The following is a 15,466-nucleotide window of genomic DNA, read 5'->3' on the forward strand; positions in this document are numbered from 1 at the left end:
CTATTGTTGCATCTAACAGATCAGTCACTGTGGGGTCAAGAGGAGAGAGAAAACTGCTTTGTAGATTCATGTGGCCAAGTTATTATGAAACAGGTTTTTCTTGTCATGGCTAAGTTGTATCTACCTAATGTGTTTTACACTCCTTTCTCTGTCTAGACGGAAATCAGCCTGCATCACAAATCTCTTCAGACTGTTTTGAGAATTAATAGCCAGTCAAATTACTTAAGGCCAACATCACAGTTTGTCAAATTACCTGCTCAATCCCACGTTATTTTGACATTTTGACTTTATGCTGATTGACTCCTTCAAAGAGCAGTCTGCTTTTTTTTAAGAAGGGGAGACCTGCAGAATCATTTGCCAGCTGTTGATGCTTTGGCCATTACTCAGCTGTCTGGAAGCAGCCACAAAGCATATTAAATTTCCTTAAAACAATTGTCTCTTGGTATGTAAAAATATAATACTCAAGATCTTTTTCCACTTCTTTGTGTGTGTCTTGGTGTGTGTCTGATTAGGGAATTGCTAACCATAAAAACATTTGGGGGGAGATGAATTCATTGGACACACAGATCCAAAGGAAGCTCATTTTTAAAAAGCCAAATATATATTTCTATTCAGACATCATATTGCTACATCTTCTGTTACTCTTCTTCAAGCTGTGTACTTAGTTCTAAGCAAACCAAGACCTATACACAGAACATGGAAAAGATCTTTCAGGTTTTTGTGTACTTCTGATGTACTTTTTAGATTCAGCAATCTTTTTACTGTTTCAAGGAAGGCCCCATGATGGCTCTGATCACAAAGATCATGTGAAAAGCCATGCAGTAACCCCTCCCTATGTCAATGCAGCCCCAGTTTCTATGAAGAACTTTTCGAATATGGCTCAGGATTTATGCTAAAAGGAACTGTGCCTGATTAATTCCCATGTTGCATAGGTAACATGAGAAGGAAACTACAGGTGTGAAATGTAGCCTTCGAATGGCTGTATAGGAAAGAGAGTGTAAGAAAGGGATCTCGTTACGGAACAGCACAGACAAATGTAATAACATGGAACCCGCATCACAGGACTCCTGGGTTGGAAATATTCCATCTCCATATGTAGTCCAAAAGTGACAGCCAGCAGCAAATAAATCAAACTTTAAGTTTTCTCTTTAACCCATGGTTGAAGAAAGCAAAACTAATTTTGTTAGATGAGTGCTTATGTTAGTCTTCTCTTGCATTTTGTGTTGATTTTCTCTGGTATTTTCAGTTCTTTCTCTTATTTTCTGTTCTGCTGTACCTGCAGAAAGTTGAATTCAGCAGTACACTATTTCTTCCTGCCATTTTTTTCCCTTTTCCATTGCTTAATTATCTACTCAGTCTCCAAATGACCCTACTATCCCACCCCTAGTTGCACAGGAGAAAATGGTGCCAGGTTTTCCCTCTAGGAAGGGGAACAGTTCATTAGATGGGTGAGGCTGAAGAGAAAGGTTGCTGCTTGATAAAGCAACTGGGATGCACAAAATAGCGTGGAGGGCTAATCCAGCATTTTTAAGTTAATCAGAGAAGGGAAGAGTAGTAGGAAGCAGGAGGCTAAAGAACAAAGCTGGACATTTCTATAGATAAATACGTGGAACAGCAAGCCTTTCCTTTCCTGATTTTTTTAAAGAAATGATTTTATACTCTGTTTTATTCTTTTTTTGTCAGTAGGAGTAGTCAGTATGTCTACAGTTGGTTGCTGGTCTCCTACAGAAATGATGAATTCTTCTTTTCTGAATGGGAATTTCATAAAATACAAGAAATATAGTTCTGTCCCCATATGTAATCCAAAATTGACACCCAGCTAACAGCATATAAATTTAACTTCTTAAGTCTGGAAACCATGCCCTATGAGTACAGACTTAAAGAGCTGGAGAAGTGTTTAGCCTGCAGAAGAGAAGGCTGAGAGAAGACATGATTGCCATGTTTAAATAGTTTAAATGTTTAAATAGTTAAATAGTTCAAATAGTTTAAATGTTTAAAAGGGAAGCAGCCCTAAGACTAGGACTCAGAACAATGGGTTCAAACTACAGGAAAGGAGATTCCACCTGAATATTAAAAAGAACTTCATAACTAGGAAGTCATGATGTTCTTCCTGGAACTCACTGCCCCGGAGTGTGGTGGAAGCTCCTTCTTTAGAGGTTTTTAAACAAAGGCTGGGTGGCCATTTGTCAGGGGTGCTTTGATTGTGCTTTTCCTGTGTGGCAGACAGTTGGACTGGACGGCCCATGTGGTCTCTTCTATCTCTATAATTCTATGATTCTAAGTCTTCTCTTTAACCAATACCTGAATACAACAGAACAAATTAATTTTGTTTGATTAGTGAAGTTCCAGCACTGTGACCAATATCCAAAACATCTGAAAGACGTCAGGTTGCCCACCCCATTCTTATTGCAAATGTCCAACAAAGCTTGTTCTTACCTCTAGGTAATCCTGCAAAATAACTTCAATAACTGCGTATTCAAAATGACCACTGAATCACACTCTGATGCAGTGGTTCTCAACATGTGTGTCCCCAAGTGTTTTGGCCTACAACTCCAAGAAATCCCAGCCAGTTTACTAGCTGTTAGGATTTCTGAGAGTTGAAGGTCAAAACATCTAGGGACCCATGGGTTGAAAACCACTGCTCTGATGCCTTCTGGAACCAAAAGTCATCAGAGTACAATCCCAATATCCACAAGGAACATATTCCGAAATATCACATAGATATACAAACCTATGAATAATAGTGAAATGAAATGAAGGACTTCTGGCCTAAGAATACCAGAGAGTTCTGTTGGAGGCCCTCAAAACCTCCTGGAGAAAACAAATATTATCAGATGTGGATAAATAAAACTGAGTATACCAGTCCTGCAGATACAAGGGTTGTACTGTGCAAACACAGTGCCTCACCAAGAGATCGGAAGCAGCTTTAGGTTAATTGGGAATGTCCTTAAGGAATTACACAACTCCAACCCCTCCCTGCCCAAGATCCTCTGAAATTCCAAATGAAAGAATGAAGGTCAAAATGAATGTCTATATTTTACCATCCAATAGCAGCACAAGAGGCTGAAGTTGAAAGCAAATGGTAAAACTTCAACCCAGAAAAATTGTGATTTCTCCTGGTGATTGCCCCTTCTCAAGTGATAAGACAAGAGTTATCACAATGAGGTTTTAAAGATCTTGTGTGTGTTGTGTATCCTCTTTTCCAGCAGTCAGCACTCTGTCAGGAAATGTACATTTAGTTTTCCATGCTTGTGTGGTTCTATTGTTCCCATTAGACAGCCATTCCATTATTATTATGTTTGTGTTGTCAAGGGCTTTCATAGCTGGAATCACTGGGTTGCTGTGAGTTTTCCAGGCTGTATGGCCATGTTCCAGAAGCATTCTCTCCTGACATTTTGCCTGCATCTATGAGGTTGTGAGGTCTGTTGAAAACTAGGCAAGAGGGGTTTATATATCTGGGAAGTCCAGGGTGGAAGAAAGAATTCTTGCCTTTTTGAGGCAAGTGTAAATGTAGCAATTGGCCTCCTTGATTAGCATTTAATGGCCTTGCAGCTTTAAGGACTGGCTGCTTATTTTATTTATTTATACACTGCTTTATCTCAAAGCAGCTTAACATAAAAGCACTAGCATACAATTTAAAATATACAAATATGCAAACATTAAAACAGAATGAAATATAAACAGTATTTAAAAATTCCCAGTTAAAAATCATTAAAGCATATTCGAAGTTAAAAATCTACAGCAAGGAGATGGTATCGAACAATAATGTTATTGTGTCATATTTTTAGGAGAATATATGTATCCTTAGATGCGTTCATTAAAAAATGCACAAAATTGCAGCTTTTAAAACCAGTACTCTAGTATAAATCCTAAAAGTCTGTAATCCTAGTTGGTTAGAACTGGAGAAAATTACACTTTAGCCTCATTGCAGTTAGTTGGGCTAAGATTTTATTTTAAAATGTGACTAGCTTAATCAGGATTCAACTCAAATGTGTTTATAGGAATAGCAGTACATAGTGTTTTGCTGACTATATTTGGTGCTCTTGCTCTGCAGTTTTGCCTTTAAATCTCTCATTGTTAAACACCAACCTCTAAAACACTGTTCTTTTTTTTTTTTTTAAGAGAGTCGGGGGGGGGGGAGGTCTGCTTGTCTCAGCAGACTGAATGATGTTGTGTTCATTTAGTCAAATATTAAATAAACTCAGGGCTCAAGTTGTTTTGGAATGCATTTCTATGATGAAACTGTTTGTCAAGAAATAACTTATGAAAATAAAAGAGACATTGTTTAAAGCATATTCTTGTGTTTACCCTGGCAATAACTGAAAAAATATATTTTCCTCTTAAGAAAAAGAAGAGAGAATGAACATAAGCAACTCATTCAGTTCCAATCCCAAAGGTGTTTGCTCATAGAACTCTTATGGTTGTTTTTGCATACATTTCCCACAAACAAACAAACAAGCAGACATATAAACAGTGGTACCTTGGTATCCATTGTGGTTAGTTCCAGGACTCCACATTGATATAAAAATCTATGCGCAATGTTGTATCCCAGAGCTACACCTCTCTAACCATAAGACACCACACCAACTGAATATATCAGCCAGCAGTTTGTTGAATAATATATATAAAAGCCAAGCAATAAAAAGGATTAAAAGCTAAAGTCTCAAAAGGTTTCTTCAAAACATCAGCAATAGTCCACCACTTCCAAGGTACAGGAATAAATCGCAAGGTTGTAAAATCCAAAAACACAAGGCAGAGTAAGTCCCAAAAGACAAGGCATCAACTTGGTAAACTGGAACCAGGAAAGAATACACTTGGATTCAAAGAGCAAAACTTGGCATGACAGGAACTATGAATCAAAATCCATATAGGAAAACATGAACAGGCATGACTGACTTGAAGCAACAACATTGACCCCAATGAAATAACAGGCTTTTCCCTTTGCCTTAATAAAACTCCTCCCCTGAGAAAAAGACATTTTGTTTCACTTTCGCAGCAGATAATTTATCTGGGTTTTTTTCCTCGAAAACTAACTGACCAACAAAGAAGCTGGGAATTCTCTCTCTGTTTACAAAACTATTGCCTCCTATCTGCCAGCTCATTACCCTCTACAGCTGCATCTGTATCTAAAGAATCTCCCTCAATAAAGTGGCCCCTTTCAGGAATTTGGCCTTGAGGTTCTGGTCTCTGTTCTGCAGAAGCCTCTGGCTCTAAGGCAAGCCTATCAAGACCATCATCCCCATTGCAATCAGACACAGGCCCAGGCCCAGAAACCTCATTGACATCAGGCACTAACACAAGTGACACAGGCAGAACGACAATGTTCAAGTCCTATTATATAAGTGGTGGAATATAATGTTGTCCTTGTATTGAAATGACAAAATCAAGTTCTGCTTTTTGGAAATTTTGTTTTAAATATTTTCAAACTGTTGACAGTTGAATCCATTGATACAGAATCCATGAACACAGAGGGACAATTGTATAGAACATTTTGGCCCATGAAAAGTAAGCAAGCATTTCATGTGGTGCTACTCATTCTTTTTAGGAAGATGCTTGTCATCACCACCTTGGGACATTTACTGCAAGGTCTTGCATGACTTCTTTTCTGTTAGAAATGAGACTGTCTTAAGTGGTTTTTACTGGACCAGTGTATTTTGAAGTACGATTCTTAATTATTATTATTATTATTATTATTATTATTATTATTATTTATACCCCGCCACCATCTCCCCGTGGGGTCTCGGGGCGGTTCACTCGGGGCAAAGCCCAGTCAACATAGTTCACAGAAGTAACGACATAAATACATTTGCACAATATACACAAGTGAAAACACAATAAGGTAATAACACAAGAGTTAATACAACAATAATAATATCAAACAACCACCTATACAATTCAATCAACTTCATAGGTGGGGGAACTGCAGCAGCAATATAGAGATAGCATCGTCAGATTAAAGTACCCAAATAAGAGGGACCTAATAAAATTCAGAATAGAATTATAATGAGGCTGGTGATCCAGTGACTGTCTCACCAAAGGCCAACCTAAACATGCAAGTTTTCAGTTGTTTCTTAAATGAGGGATAGAGAGGGTGCCAACCTAATCTCCCTAGGGAGGGAGTTCCAGAGCCAGGGGGACACGGCTGAGAAGGCCCTCTCTCTCATCCCCACCAGACGCATCTGTGAAGAAGGTGGAAGCGAGAGGAGGGCCTCCCCGGAAGATCTCAGAGATTGCGTAGGTTCATAGGGGACGACGCAGTCACGAAGACAGGCAGGTCCCGAACTTTAGGGACTCCAGACGTGAGAACCATCAATGCCTCATATTCTATCAATTTGTTGAAACTATTAAGACAACAATATTAAGCTTAATAAACTGGGAGCCAGAAGAATGCTGAACTGAAGCCAGGGCATTGTCAGGGAAGAATGCAAAAATACACTTTTACTACCCAAAAGGAAAGAGAAGCCCTACTGGATGACACATCTTTTCAAATTGTTGAGGGGGAGATATTAGTACATGTACAAGGCGACAAAACTGGGACAGGGCCCTGAATGCAACTGTTCAGCAGCTTGTACACATGAACACGGAGAATGAATAATCAGTGAAGAGAAATAGAAAATGACAACAGAAAAGGAAGAACAGCAGATTTTTCCACAAGATTAGAGGAAGATAAAGGAAATGTAAACCAAGAGTGGGGATGTCCTATGACCAATATAAAACCTAAATATATGATGGAAACAATAAACTGAAGAACTGCATCAAAGATAAAAGGATAACAGATTCATTCAAGGAAGTGCCATTTGAAGATGTACCCACCATTTTATAAGTGAAGTGGAAGTGGCATTGAATGTGTGATTCGTTCTACAGTGTAGCTCAGTGATTCTCAATGTGTGGCTCCCCAAGTGTTTTGGTCTACAACTCCCAGAAATCCAAGCCAGTTTACCAGCTGTTAGGATTTCTGCAGGTTGAAGGCCAAAACATCTGGGGACCCAGAGGTTGAGAATCATTGAATCCTGTATAATCTATTAAAAGGTACAATACAAACTGTAAAATGATAATGAGGGACAATACAGAAGAAAACTAACACAAATAATTAGAAAAGCTATTCAATACAAAACCAAAGGAAACGTAGCAGTAGCAAAATACAAAAGTTGGGCAGTGGGTTAAACTGCTGAAATGTTGAACTTGCTGACCAAAAGGTCAGCGGTTCTAATCCACGGGAGCGGGGTGAGCTCCTTCTGCCAGCCCCAGCTTCTGCCAACCTAGCAGTTTGAAAACATGCAAATGTGAGTAGATCAATAACTACCACTCCATTGGGAAGGTAACGCTGCTCCATGCAGTCATTCTGGCCACATGACTTTGGAGATGTCCATGGACAACGCTGGCTCTTCAGATTAAAAATGGAGATGAGCACCAGCCCCCAGAGTCGGACACGACTAGACTTAACATCAGGGAAAACCTTTATCCTAATATTCGGAAGCAATAGAAACGGTTCTTAAAAGTATCTTGGAGAATTTTTAAAAAGACCTTTAGCATGAAAACTACCACAATAAAATAGGTGCCATGTTTTTCTCTGAGAAGGAGACTCTCAAACCACATGCCAAGAGTGAAAAGGGCCTCTTCCTAGAAGCTATGCTCTTTTAGCAGTGGTAAATAGAAGGACCCTAAAACCAATCGTTTAATTAGACAACACTGATTATTCTGATTTCTGTTGAACAAAGATGGTGATTCTACTAGATCCATTCACATCCACTTATCCTTGGAGACCTTGTTACTTTCTTCAGTTTTGTAAAAATAATGCTGAAATGTTCTTTTTCTTTTTTTTGTCTTCTTTTCAAAAGATGTACAATCCGGATTCTCTATAAAACAAATCTGTGTGTTAACGCTCCCAAATGAAATTGCATAAAAGGAGTCTATTGTCTCAAAACTGCTAACATTGTAAAATATGTGTCTGGATAGGAAAGAAATCCCACCTTGCCTATTAATAGTCTGGTGTGATCTTTCATTAGTCATGATGTAGATCAGATTAAAATGGATGTGTTGTAGTAAGTATAGCCACAAAACCACAAAAATTTTGTTTTATTCTGGAGATTGCTTTGTGCTGCCAACAGAAGTTGTTCTACTGTCTGGCGGTGAGAGGGAATCCTATACTGTACCTTCTTAATTGGTCCTTCATTTTCAGACTGTCTCCAGCACAGGAAGTGTTTGGATATATACATAATAATTCCTGAAAGGAAAAATATATTTAACTTAATTGAGACACCTATCAGCTGTCATTCAGAACAGCATGAAGAATTAATTTCCAGATAGATAGATAGATAATAGACTTGTGCATTTTGAATGAATCGCTATCCATTTCTGCTTGCTGGATGTAGCTGGACCCCACATATCTGTTTTCCAGCACCACCCGAAAACGGGCACACTACTGAATGGGTGTTCTCATTCAGCGTCCAAAAAAGGCTCCTTTTGATTTATTGGCAGCAAATAAAGGAAAATAAAAAGATTCAACTGTGATGCCAGAAAATAAAGGAAAATCTAAAAGATTCAACTGTGATGCTGAACAGGGAAGGAGGAGCCAGGATCAGCTCCCGCTTGCTTTCGTGTCAGGCGGGTTTTCATACTTGAAGGACCCTTATTGTTACAGGTTCCCAAAGTACCGAAGGTACCAAAGGAAGCTGAGGAAACAGAAAAAAATGAAGTCAGCACACAACCCTAATAGATAATTTAACTTGAGGTGGAAGATAATTATAGTTCATTTTGTCTAGTTGCTTCTATATTGACACAATGAGGTTAGAAACATTCAAAGTTATACAAGAATATTTACTTTTAATGTGAGACAAATATAAATCTGTTGAATTATACTCCCCTACATATTTTCTCAGAAGTATTATTTTTGTTGTTGTTGCATACTTTTTAGTTATTCTGAGTTATGATGATCCTAGGATAACCCCATCATGGGATTTTCTTGGCAAGATTTCTTCAGGGGATGTTTTCCATTCTTCTTCCTCTCAGAAGTATTCAAGGGGGCTTTCTCTCATTTAAACAAATAAAGAATTGCGACTTTACGGTGTTAAAATCTAACTTTGCTGCTGATTAAACTCAATATGTACCACAGACATACATGTATTCTGTTAATGTAGTTGAAGTTAAGGTTGCATTTGATTTTGAGTGTAGAGTTACTAATGCAAAACCTATCCATTTTAGAGTTAGATATTATTGGGAAGACTATGGGAAATTTCTACCAGTGCTTGGAAGTAACCAAATCAAATTACAGTATAAGTAATGCATGTACTGATGAAGGAAATGTCACATTTCAAAAGTAATACCAGTGGGGACAAGCTACTCTGTGGGAATAAAAGTAATCGAATTTATTGTAAGTATTACTTTTAAATCATGTTAGCAGCATTTTGATAGGAATGTTTTAAATCGTATGCCTTTTTTTCGATCACAAGAAAGGAACAATATCTGCAAGATTGATGACAAAACATGTGCAGTAAGTTACTGTTTTAAACAGCATAATAAAGCCCCAAATTTTAAGCACAAGTAGCAGAAAAGAACTAATTATGAAAATTCACTCCCAAGCTCTTCTTTTAACGTCTCCTTTTATATGGTGACATAGGCCCCTTATACACTGCTATATTATCCAGATTATCAAAGCAAACAATCCACATTGTCTGCTTTGAACTGGATTTTCTGAGTCTACACTGCCATATAATCCAGTTCAAAGCAGATAATCTGTATTTTATATGGCTGTGTAGAAGGAGCATTAGTAGTATATTCTCAGCCCACCACTTCTGACCTTCTCATATAAGAATAGATAGATCTGCAAGACAAATATAAGTTAAAGTATCTGAATGTCCTTAGCACTGCTATTTGTAACCAGAAATCCAGATTGGCCAGGTTTCTTGATCTAATATATTCTTACATTGAAGAGAAAGGTCCACCAGGTGACTGCAAACATGTTTAGCTGAGCGTGATTGGCAATGGGACTTGAGTTTAAAACTACAGTGAGCCCTTGGTATCCACTAGCGTTTGGTTCCAGGACCCCTGCGGATAGAAAACCTATGAATGCTCAAGTCCAGTTATTTGCCTTTTGTAAAATAGCAAAATAAAGCTTTACCCTTTGGGATTTTGGGGGGATGGGGATATTTTCAAATCATGGATGGTTGGATCTGTTGATACAGTATCCATTGATATGGAGGTCTGACTGTATCTGCCTAGATGTGGCTCTCTGAGGCATAAAGCTCTTTGGTTTTTATCCACCTGGTCCATTCCTGGCACTGTTTCTGACTATTGTGCTTCTCTGTTATTATTCTTCTCGTCTGGAAACAGGAAGCTACAGCTAAAGAGCATTCCAGCTAAACTAGTCCCACATTTGTTTCTGTGAAACTGAAACAAAGTGTTATGTTCTTCATACATATATTCCATTCTTTTTTATATAGAAGAGATATGTACACTGGTGATAGCAGAGACCTTCCCTGAAGATGCGGGAATCTTCACATGCACAGCAAGAAATGATTATGGATCGGTCTCAAGCAGTGCAAAACTGACTGTGCTGTCAGGTATTTAATGGTGCTGATTTGGTGTTTATTGCACTTGTAGAACTTGTTGATCTTTTCTGGCCATTCTTTGCTGCAGCTGCAGCAGTAGAGTGGGACAGCTTGCTTCCCCTTCTGAGTGCGTCTCCTGTTTAGTCTCTGATGGTCTTTCCCACATCCTTTGATTATTCTGCATCTGTTGTAGGAAGAATGTCTAATGTTGACGGGGCAAAGAGGCTGCTACGTAATCCTCAAAGCTATATCAATCTCTAAACCTTCTGAAGTGCAGCTTCAATTTGTGAAAGTCGAGGGTTCTCAAGCATCTACATCTAAGAGTTACCTTCCTGGGAAATTGTGGCTTCAGACTGATCTCAGTTTCAGTCATATGAACTGTGAAAATGAAATAGAATGAGAAAATTCTGTGCTGACTTAGGAAATCAGATATTTTTAGATCCTATAAATGCATTAAATTTTGGATGACAAACTCCTGATATTGAGCACTTGCAAGATGCAAGGAAAAAAGACTTCGCAACTAAGAAAGGACTCCCAATCTAGCTCTGAATTTGCCTTCAAAGCGGTCTCATTCCACATTATGTTAAATCATTAAGCCTGCAATAAGAGTTTTGGTCAGATGTATTTATTTCCAATGATATACTACACCCAGTACATTTCGGCTTTTAAAGTATATATTTGGTGATGATAACTAACCAAAAGATCTATCTACTAGATCAGTATTTCCCAACCTGTGGGTCCACAGGTGTTTTGGCTTACAACTCCCAGAAATCCCAGCCAGTTTACCAGCTGTTAGGCTTTCTAGGAGTTGAAGGCCAAAACATCTGGGGACCTACAGGTTGAGAACTACTTACAATGATTAAATCTACCAGTTGCTCATTGAAAGTGTGTATTGTGAACACTTGGCTTCTTAGCACGTACATTTAATTTAAATCAGCTTAATTTTTATGAATGTGCTCCCCTGTCCTGCATTTGATGTTTTATGTGTCTAAACTGGGCAGCTTTTAACACCAGGATTCTAAGGCTAGGTGGCAGCAGAGGCAAAATGGAAAAAAAGTAAGTTACACTCAAAAGCAGAAATGAAACCCTCCTTGTCAATGTGAAATGTAAACCAGAAACCCATAGACAAGCCTTGGAATGATTTGATGGTTCTCACGCACAGTGATGTTGGATATAAATGATGAGTGTTAACAATACTGTGATGCATGCAGTTCACTCGTTCAGCCAATACTTGTCTATTCCTAATTTGGTTACTGTTTTTAATTGACAGATAGCTTAACCTACATTGTGCTCAATAACACAGGATAAATATTCACAGAGATGGTTACATCAGCTCTGTGATCCATGAAAACTTGACAAAGGCAATCCTTCTGGCATGGCTGTTATATAGAAGAAAGCGAAATGGTGACCTCACCATCAATGAACGAATACTACATTTGTGGAGATAAATCAGACTATCTATTATAGCTAGAATATCTTTTATAGTCTCCAATCTCCTTCTCTAATATTATGTTATCTCTCCCCTGCTTCCCTCACTATTTCAGCCAACTCTGAAAACCACAGCCAAGACTTGTTGATGCAAGAGCAGAATGATGATGACTTCCACCACCTCCCACCTCCACCTCCACCTCTTGAGATTAGTTCTGTTGAGCTTCCTCCAAAGCACTCTGAGAACCATGAAATGAAAAATACTCGATCAAATGTCGCAGCTCTTCAATTACAGCTCAACTCTGTAGAGAAGAAAACTAATGGTGTTCATCCCAGCCATGGAGTAAATGGGGTGATGAATGGCAACATCACTGACAGATCTCTTCCTCATCCTGGCAACTTGCTTTCACCCACAAAAACACCGCCACCTGTGTTTGCCAAACCAAAGCTGTGAGTAGTTCTTTTGTTGCTGCTTATACTCATAATAATGAATTTCCTGCTGATTTAAAGTACATATGAGATGCTAGAACTTCTGGATAATTGAAAAAAACATGGGTATCTCTGTAGGTTTCTTTGCACATAATATCTACAAGGGTATTTATGATATCATAAATGCAAAAAAATTCCTCATATATGCCAGTGTGATATTACAGCTAAAAATGTGATGAACTAAACTAGGGAAAACCAAGTCTAAATTCGTACTTGGCCATGAAACTGACATTGGTGGCTTTCAACCAGTAATTCTTCATCTCTTACGAAGGAAGAGGTTGTGGCAGTGGTAAGACAATCATCATTTGGAGCTCCTGAGAGGAAAAAAATAGCTGTAATGTGTCTCTGAAAAACATACTTGCATTGGAATCCTGATGACGTAACCAGGTTTTTTTTTAATATACCTAAATATATCTCGGTAGACTTAATGTACTAAGTAAAGCTAAGTTCTCATTAATTTAATTCTCTGCTTGTTATTTTCCTTATTATAGGAAAAGAACATGGTTTCACTTAAAAAGCTTTGGTTATTAGTCTGTGTGCTCTTTTTTTTATCCTTATAGGTTTTTTATTAGTTTGGTTAACTATTAGTACATGGATGGGTTCTGAGAAATTTTAACACAAATGCCAGCTATAATAAATTGAATAATGTTTTAGTTTTGCAGTAAAAAGAGATCCAATAGTTTTGTTCCTGCTTTGTTGTTTATTTGTTTAGCAGTAATTTTATCTGTGGTATAAACATTCCTGCCATTCAAAACAGGGGTAGAAACCCCATCTTTCTGTAGAGTGTTGGGTCACTTTTCCTCATTTTCCATCAGCTCTTGGCAGCTTGGCCAGTAGTGAAGGATGATGGCATTAGATGTTTATCATTAGCTAGAGGACCAAAAGGGATCCTAGCATTACTTTAAACCTCTCTTAACCTCTCTCTATATATCTCTATACACACACACACACACACACACTGTTAAATATTTGTTAACTGTGTGTGTGTGAGAGAGAGGGAGAGAGTGTGAGAAGGATTATATGAATATTAAGTTGAACAGAAACTGGATAGACATAAATACTAGCCTTGCCAACAACTTAACCTTGGTCTTCTAAGTCACAATTGTTCTTGATACGTGCTTTTGAAAGAAAATCACATTTTTTCCCATTATGACTGAAAGTCAGACACCGTAATTCTTGTGGCTACTTGTGAGGCTTAAACATAGTTCTTATGGAATGATATCATCATCTCTTTCTGAGCTGCATTTTGACTTAGGTAGATGCTGGGAAACCTTGCTGTATTCAGACTGAGCTACAAATTATTGTGGGTTTTTGTCTTGTATTGAGGTTCAAGAGAGGACATGTTCTAATCCAAATCTGCCAACTGAATACCCAAGTAATAGGATTGCTAAAACAAAATCTAGGAATCTGAGAAAATTTATAGAGAATTCAGTGATAAGAAGAGGCACTGCTATCAATTCAATGCAGAGGGATGGATAGGGTAAAAGCAAATGCTGTGTTCACACATAGAAATGCATCAAAATTCTGAAAGGTGCTCTATTTTACTGTTTTCAAAAGAACAAGACCTTTGCTTGCTAACCAATTGTTCCTTCTCTCTTCCCAGTAAACAGTAAACATCAGTAAACAGAAATTCACCAAGAATGAAAAGAAAGTTTTATAAATAAATCTAAATCTAGGTTTGTTGCTCCCCCATTAAGCAAAGATTTAGCATTGGCTTATAATTCAAAGTTCCAACAAAGAACTAAATTACTTGGGTATTGTGTGGTTTCCAGACTGTATGGTTGTGTTCTAGCAGCATTTTCCCCTAGTGTTTCATCTGCATCTGTGGCTGGCATCTTCAGAGGACCTGAAATCGCCAGCCACAGATTCCCTGAGGATGCCAGCCACAGATGCAGGCTAAACGTCAGGAGAAAATGCTGCTAAAACACAGTCTGGAAACCACTCAGCACCCTGGTGATTCCAGCTGTGAAAGCCTTTGACAATACAACCAAATTTCTGATAAGCCATATTAGAAAGTGGCAAGTAAAGAAACTTAATCAATGTAGTTATAGACCCAAGAACTAGTAGTTCTCCCTTCTGGGACTCAATCCAGATTGATTGATTGATTGATTTATGTATAACTTGAACTGACACTATAATTCATTTGAAATGAGCCAGGTTTCATTATAGACAAATTCTTGAGTCATCTGAATTTGCATCGAGTCTTGAAACATGAGACATTTTGCAGTATTTTTCCAAGTGAATGCATTTTAAACTCAAAGTGTTGGTCTTATGGTACTTCTTTTAGTCTTAGTGTGACTAATATATGTATTGTATCTTGTTTTAATCTGGATCATTGTATTTCTCATGGTGCTTTTCAACATGTAGGTCACATTTTGGTCAGCAATATGAGAGAGATAGGATGCGAATGAATACTTACTTTTGGATGGTGTTGTTAGCTAGATTTGTGCGCAGATCTGTTTGGAGTTTGTTCCTTCGGCTCCTTCGTGGGCCCATAATGGTAAGGGCCCTCCTGGTACGAAAATCCTCCTGGAAGGGAAGCAAGCGGGAGCCAATCTTGACTCCTCCTCCCCTATTTGGCATCACGGTTTAATCTTTATTTATTAATCCCAGGAAACAAGAAGAAAACCCTAATTCCCTGAAAACTATTACCAGTTACTTCTCCTCTAGAGTAGAAACTAATAGAAACAGCTTTAAGGAAGCATTTAAAAAGAGGTTTTTAAAGGAAGTCCTGGGAGGATAGCTCCAGGAGGTCATTGCTCTTCCTTACCTGGAAGTGGGGAAGCTTCCTTAAAATGCCTTGGAAAGCGTGTGTCGTGTAGTGAAGGGACCCAGGAGAGAAAGTGTGTGTGCCTGCCTGCAGCACCTCTCCTCTAGAGTAGAAACAGCTTAAATGCCTAAAATGACAGAAGGGGAGCCTGGGAACCCCCCCCCCCAGTAATGGGCCAGATAGAAAATGAATTTTTGGTATTCCAGAGTGAAAACAGATATCCTTCCTCCCG

At 38.4% G+C, this 15,466-nt stretch overlaps 1 protein-coding gene across 4 annotated transcripts in view; it reads left to right on the forward strand.

Moving 5' to 3' along the window:
• palld (palladin, cytoskeletal associated protein) overlaps positions 1-15,466 on the forward strand; it is a 300,420-nt gene that overhangs the window by 135,834 nt on the left and 149,120 nt on the right. For all 4 annotated transcript variants that reach the window (XM_062982361.1, XM_062982362.1, XM_062982363.1 and 1 more), the window contains 2 exons: positions 10,440-10,559; positions 12,092-12,425. In XM_062982361.1, the coding sequence (XP_062838431.1) occupies positions 10,440-10,559; positions 12,092-12,425 (454 nt within the window). The remainder of the gene's footprint in view (positions 1-10,439; positions 10,560-12,091; positions 12,426-15,466) is intronic.

The sequence above is a fragment of the Anolis carolinensis genome, chromosome 5 (assembly GCF_035594765.1).
Source record: "Anolis carolinensis isolate JA03-04 chromosome 5, rAnoCar3.1.pri, whole genome shotgun sequence".
NCBI lineage: Eukaryota > Metazoa > Chordata > Lepidosauria > Squamata > Dactyloidae > Anolis > Anolis carolinensis.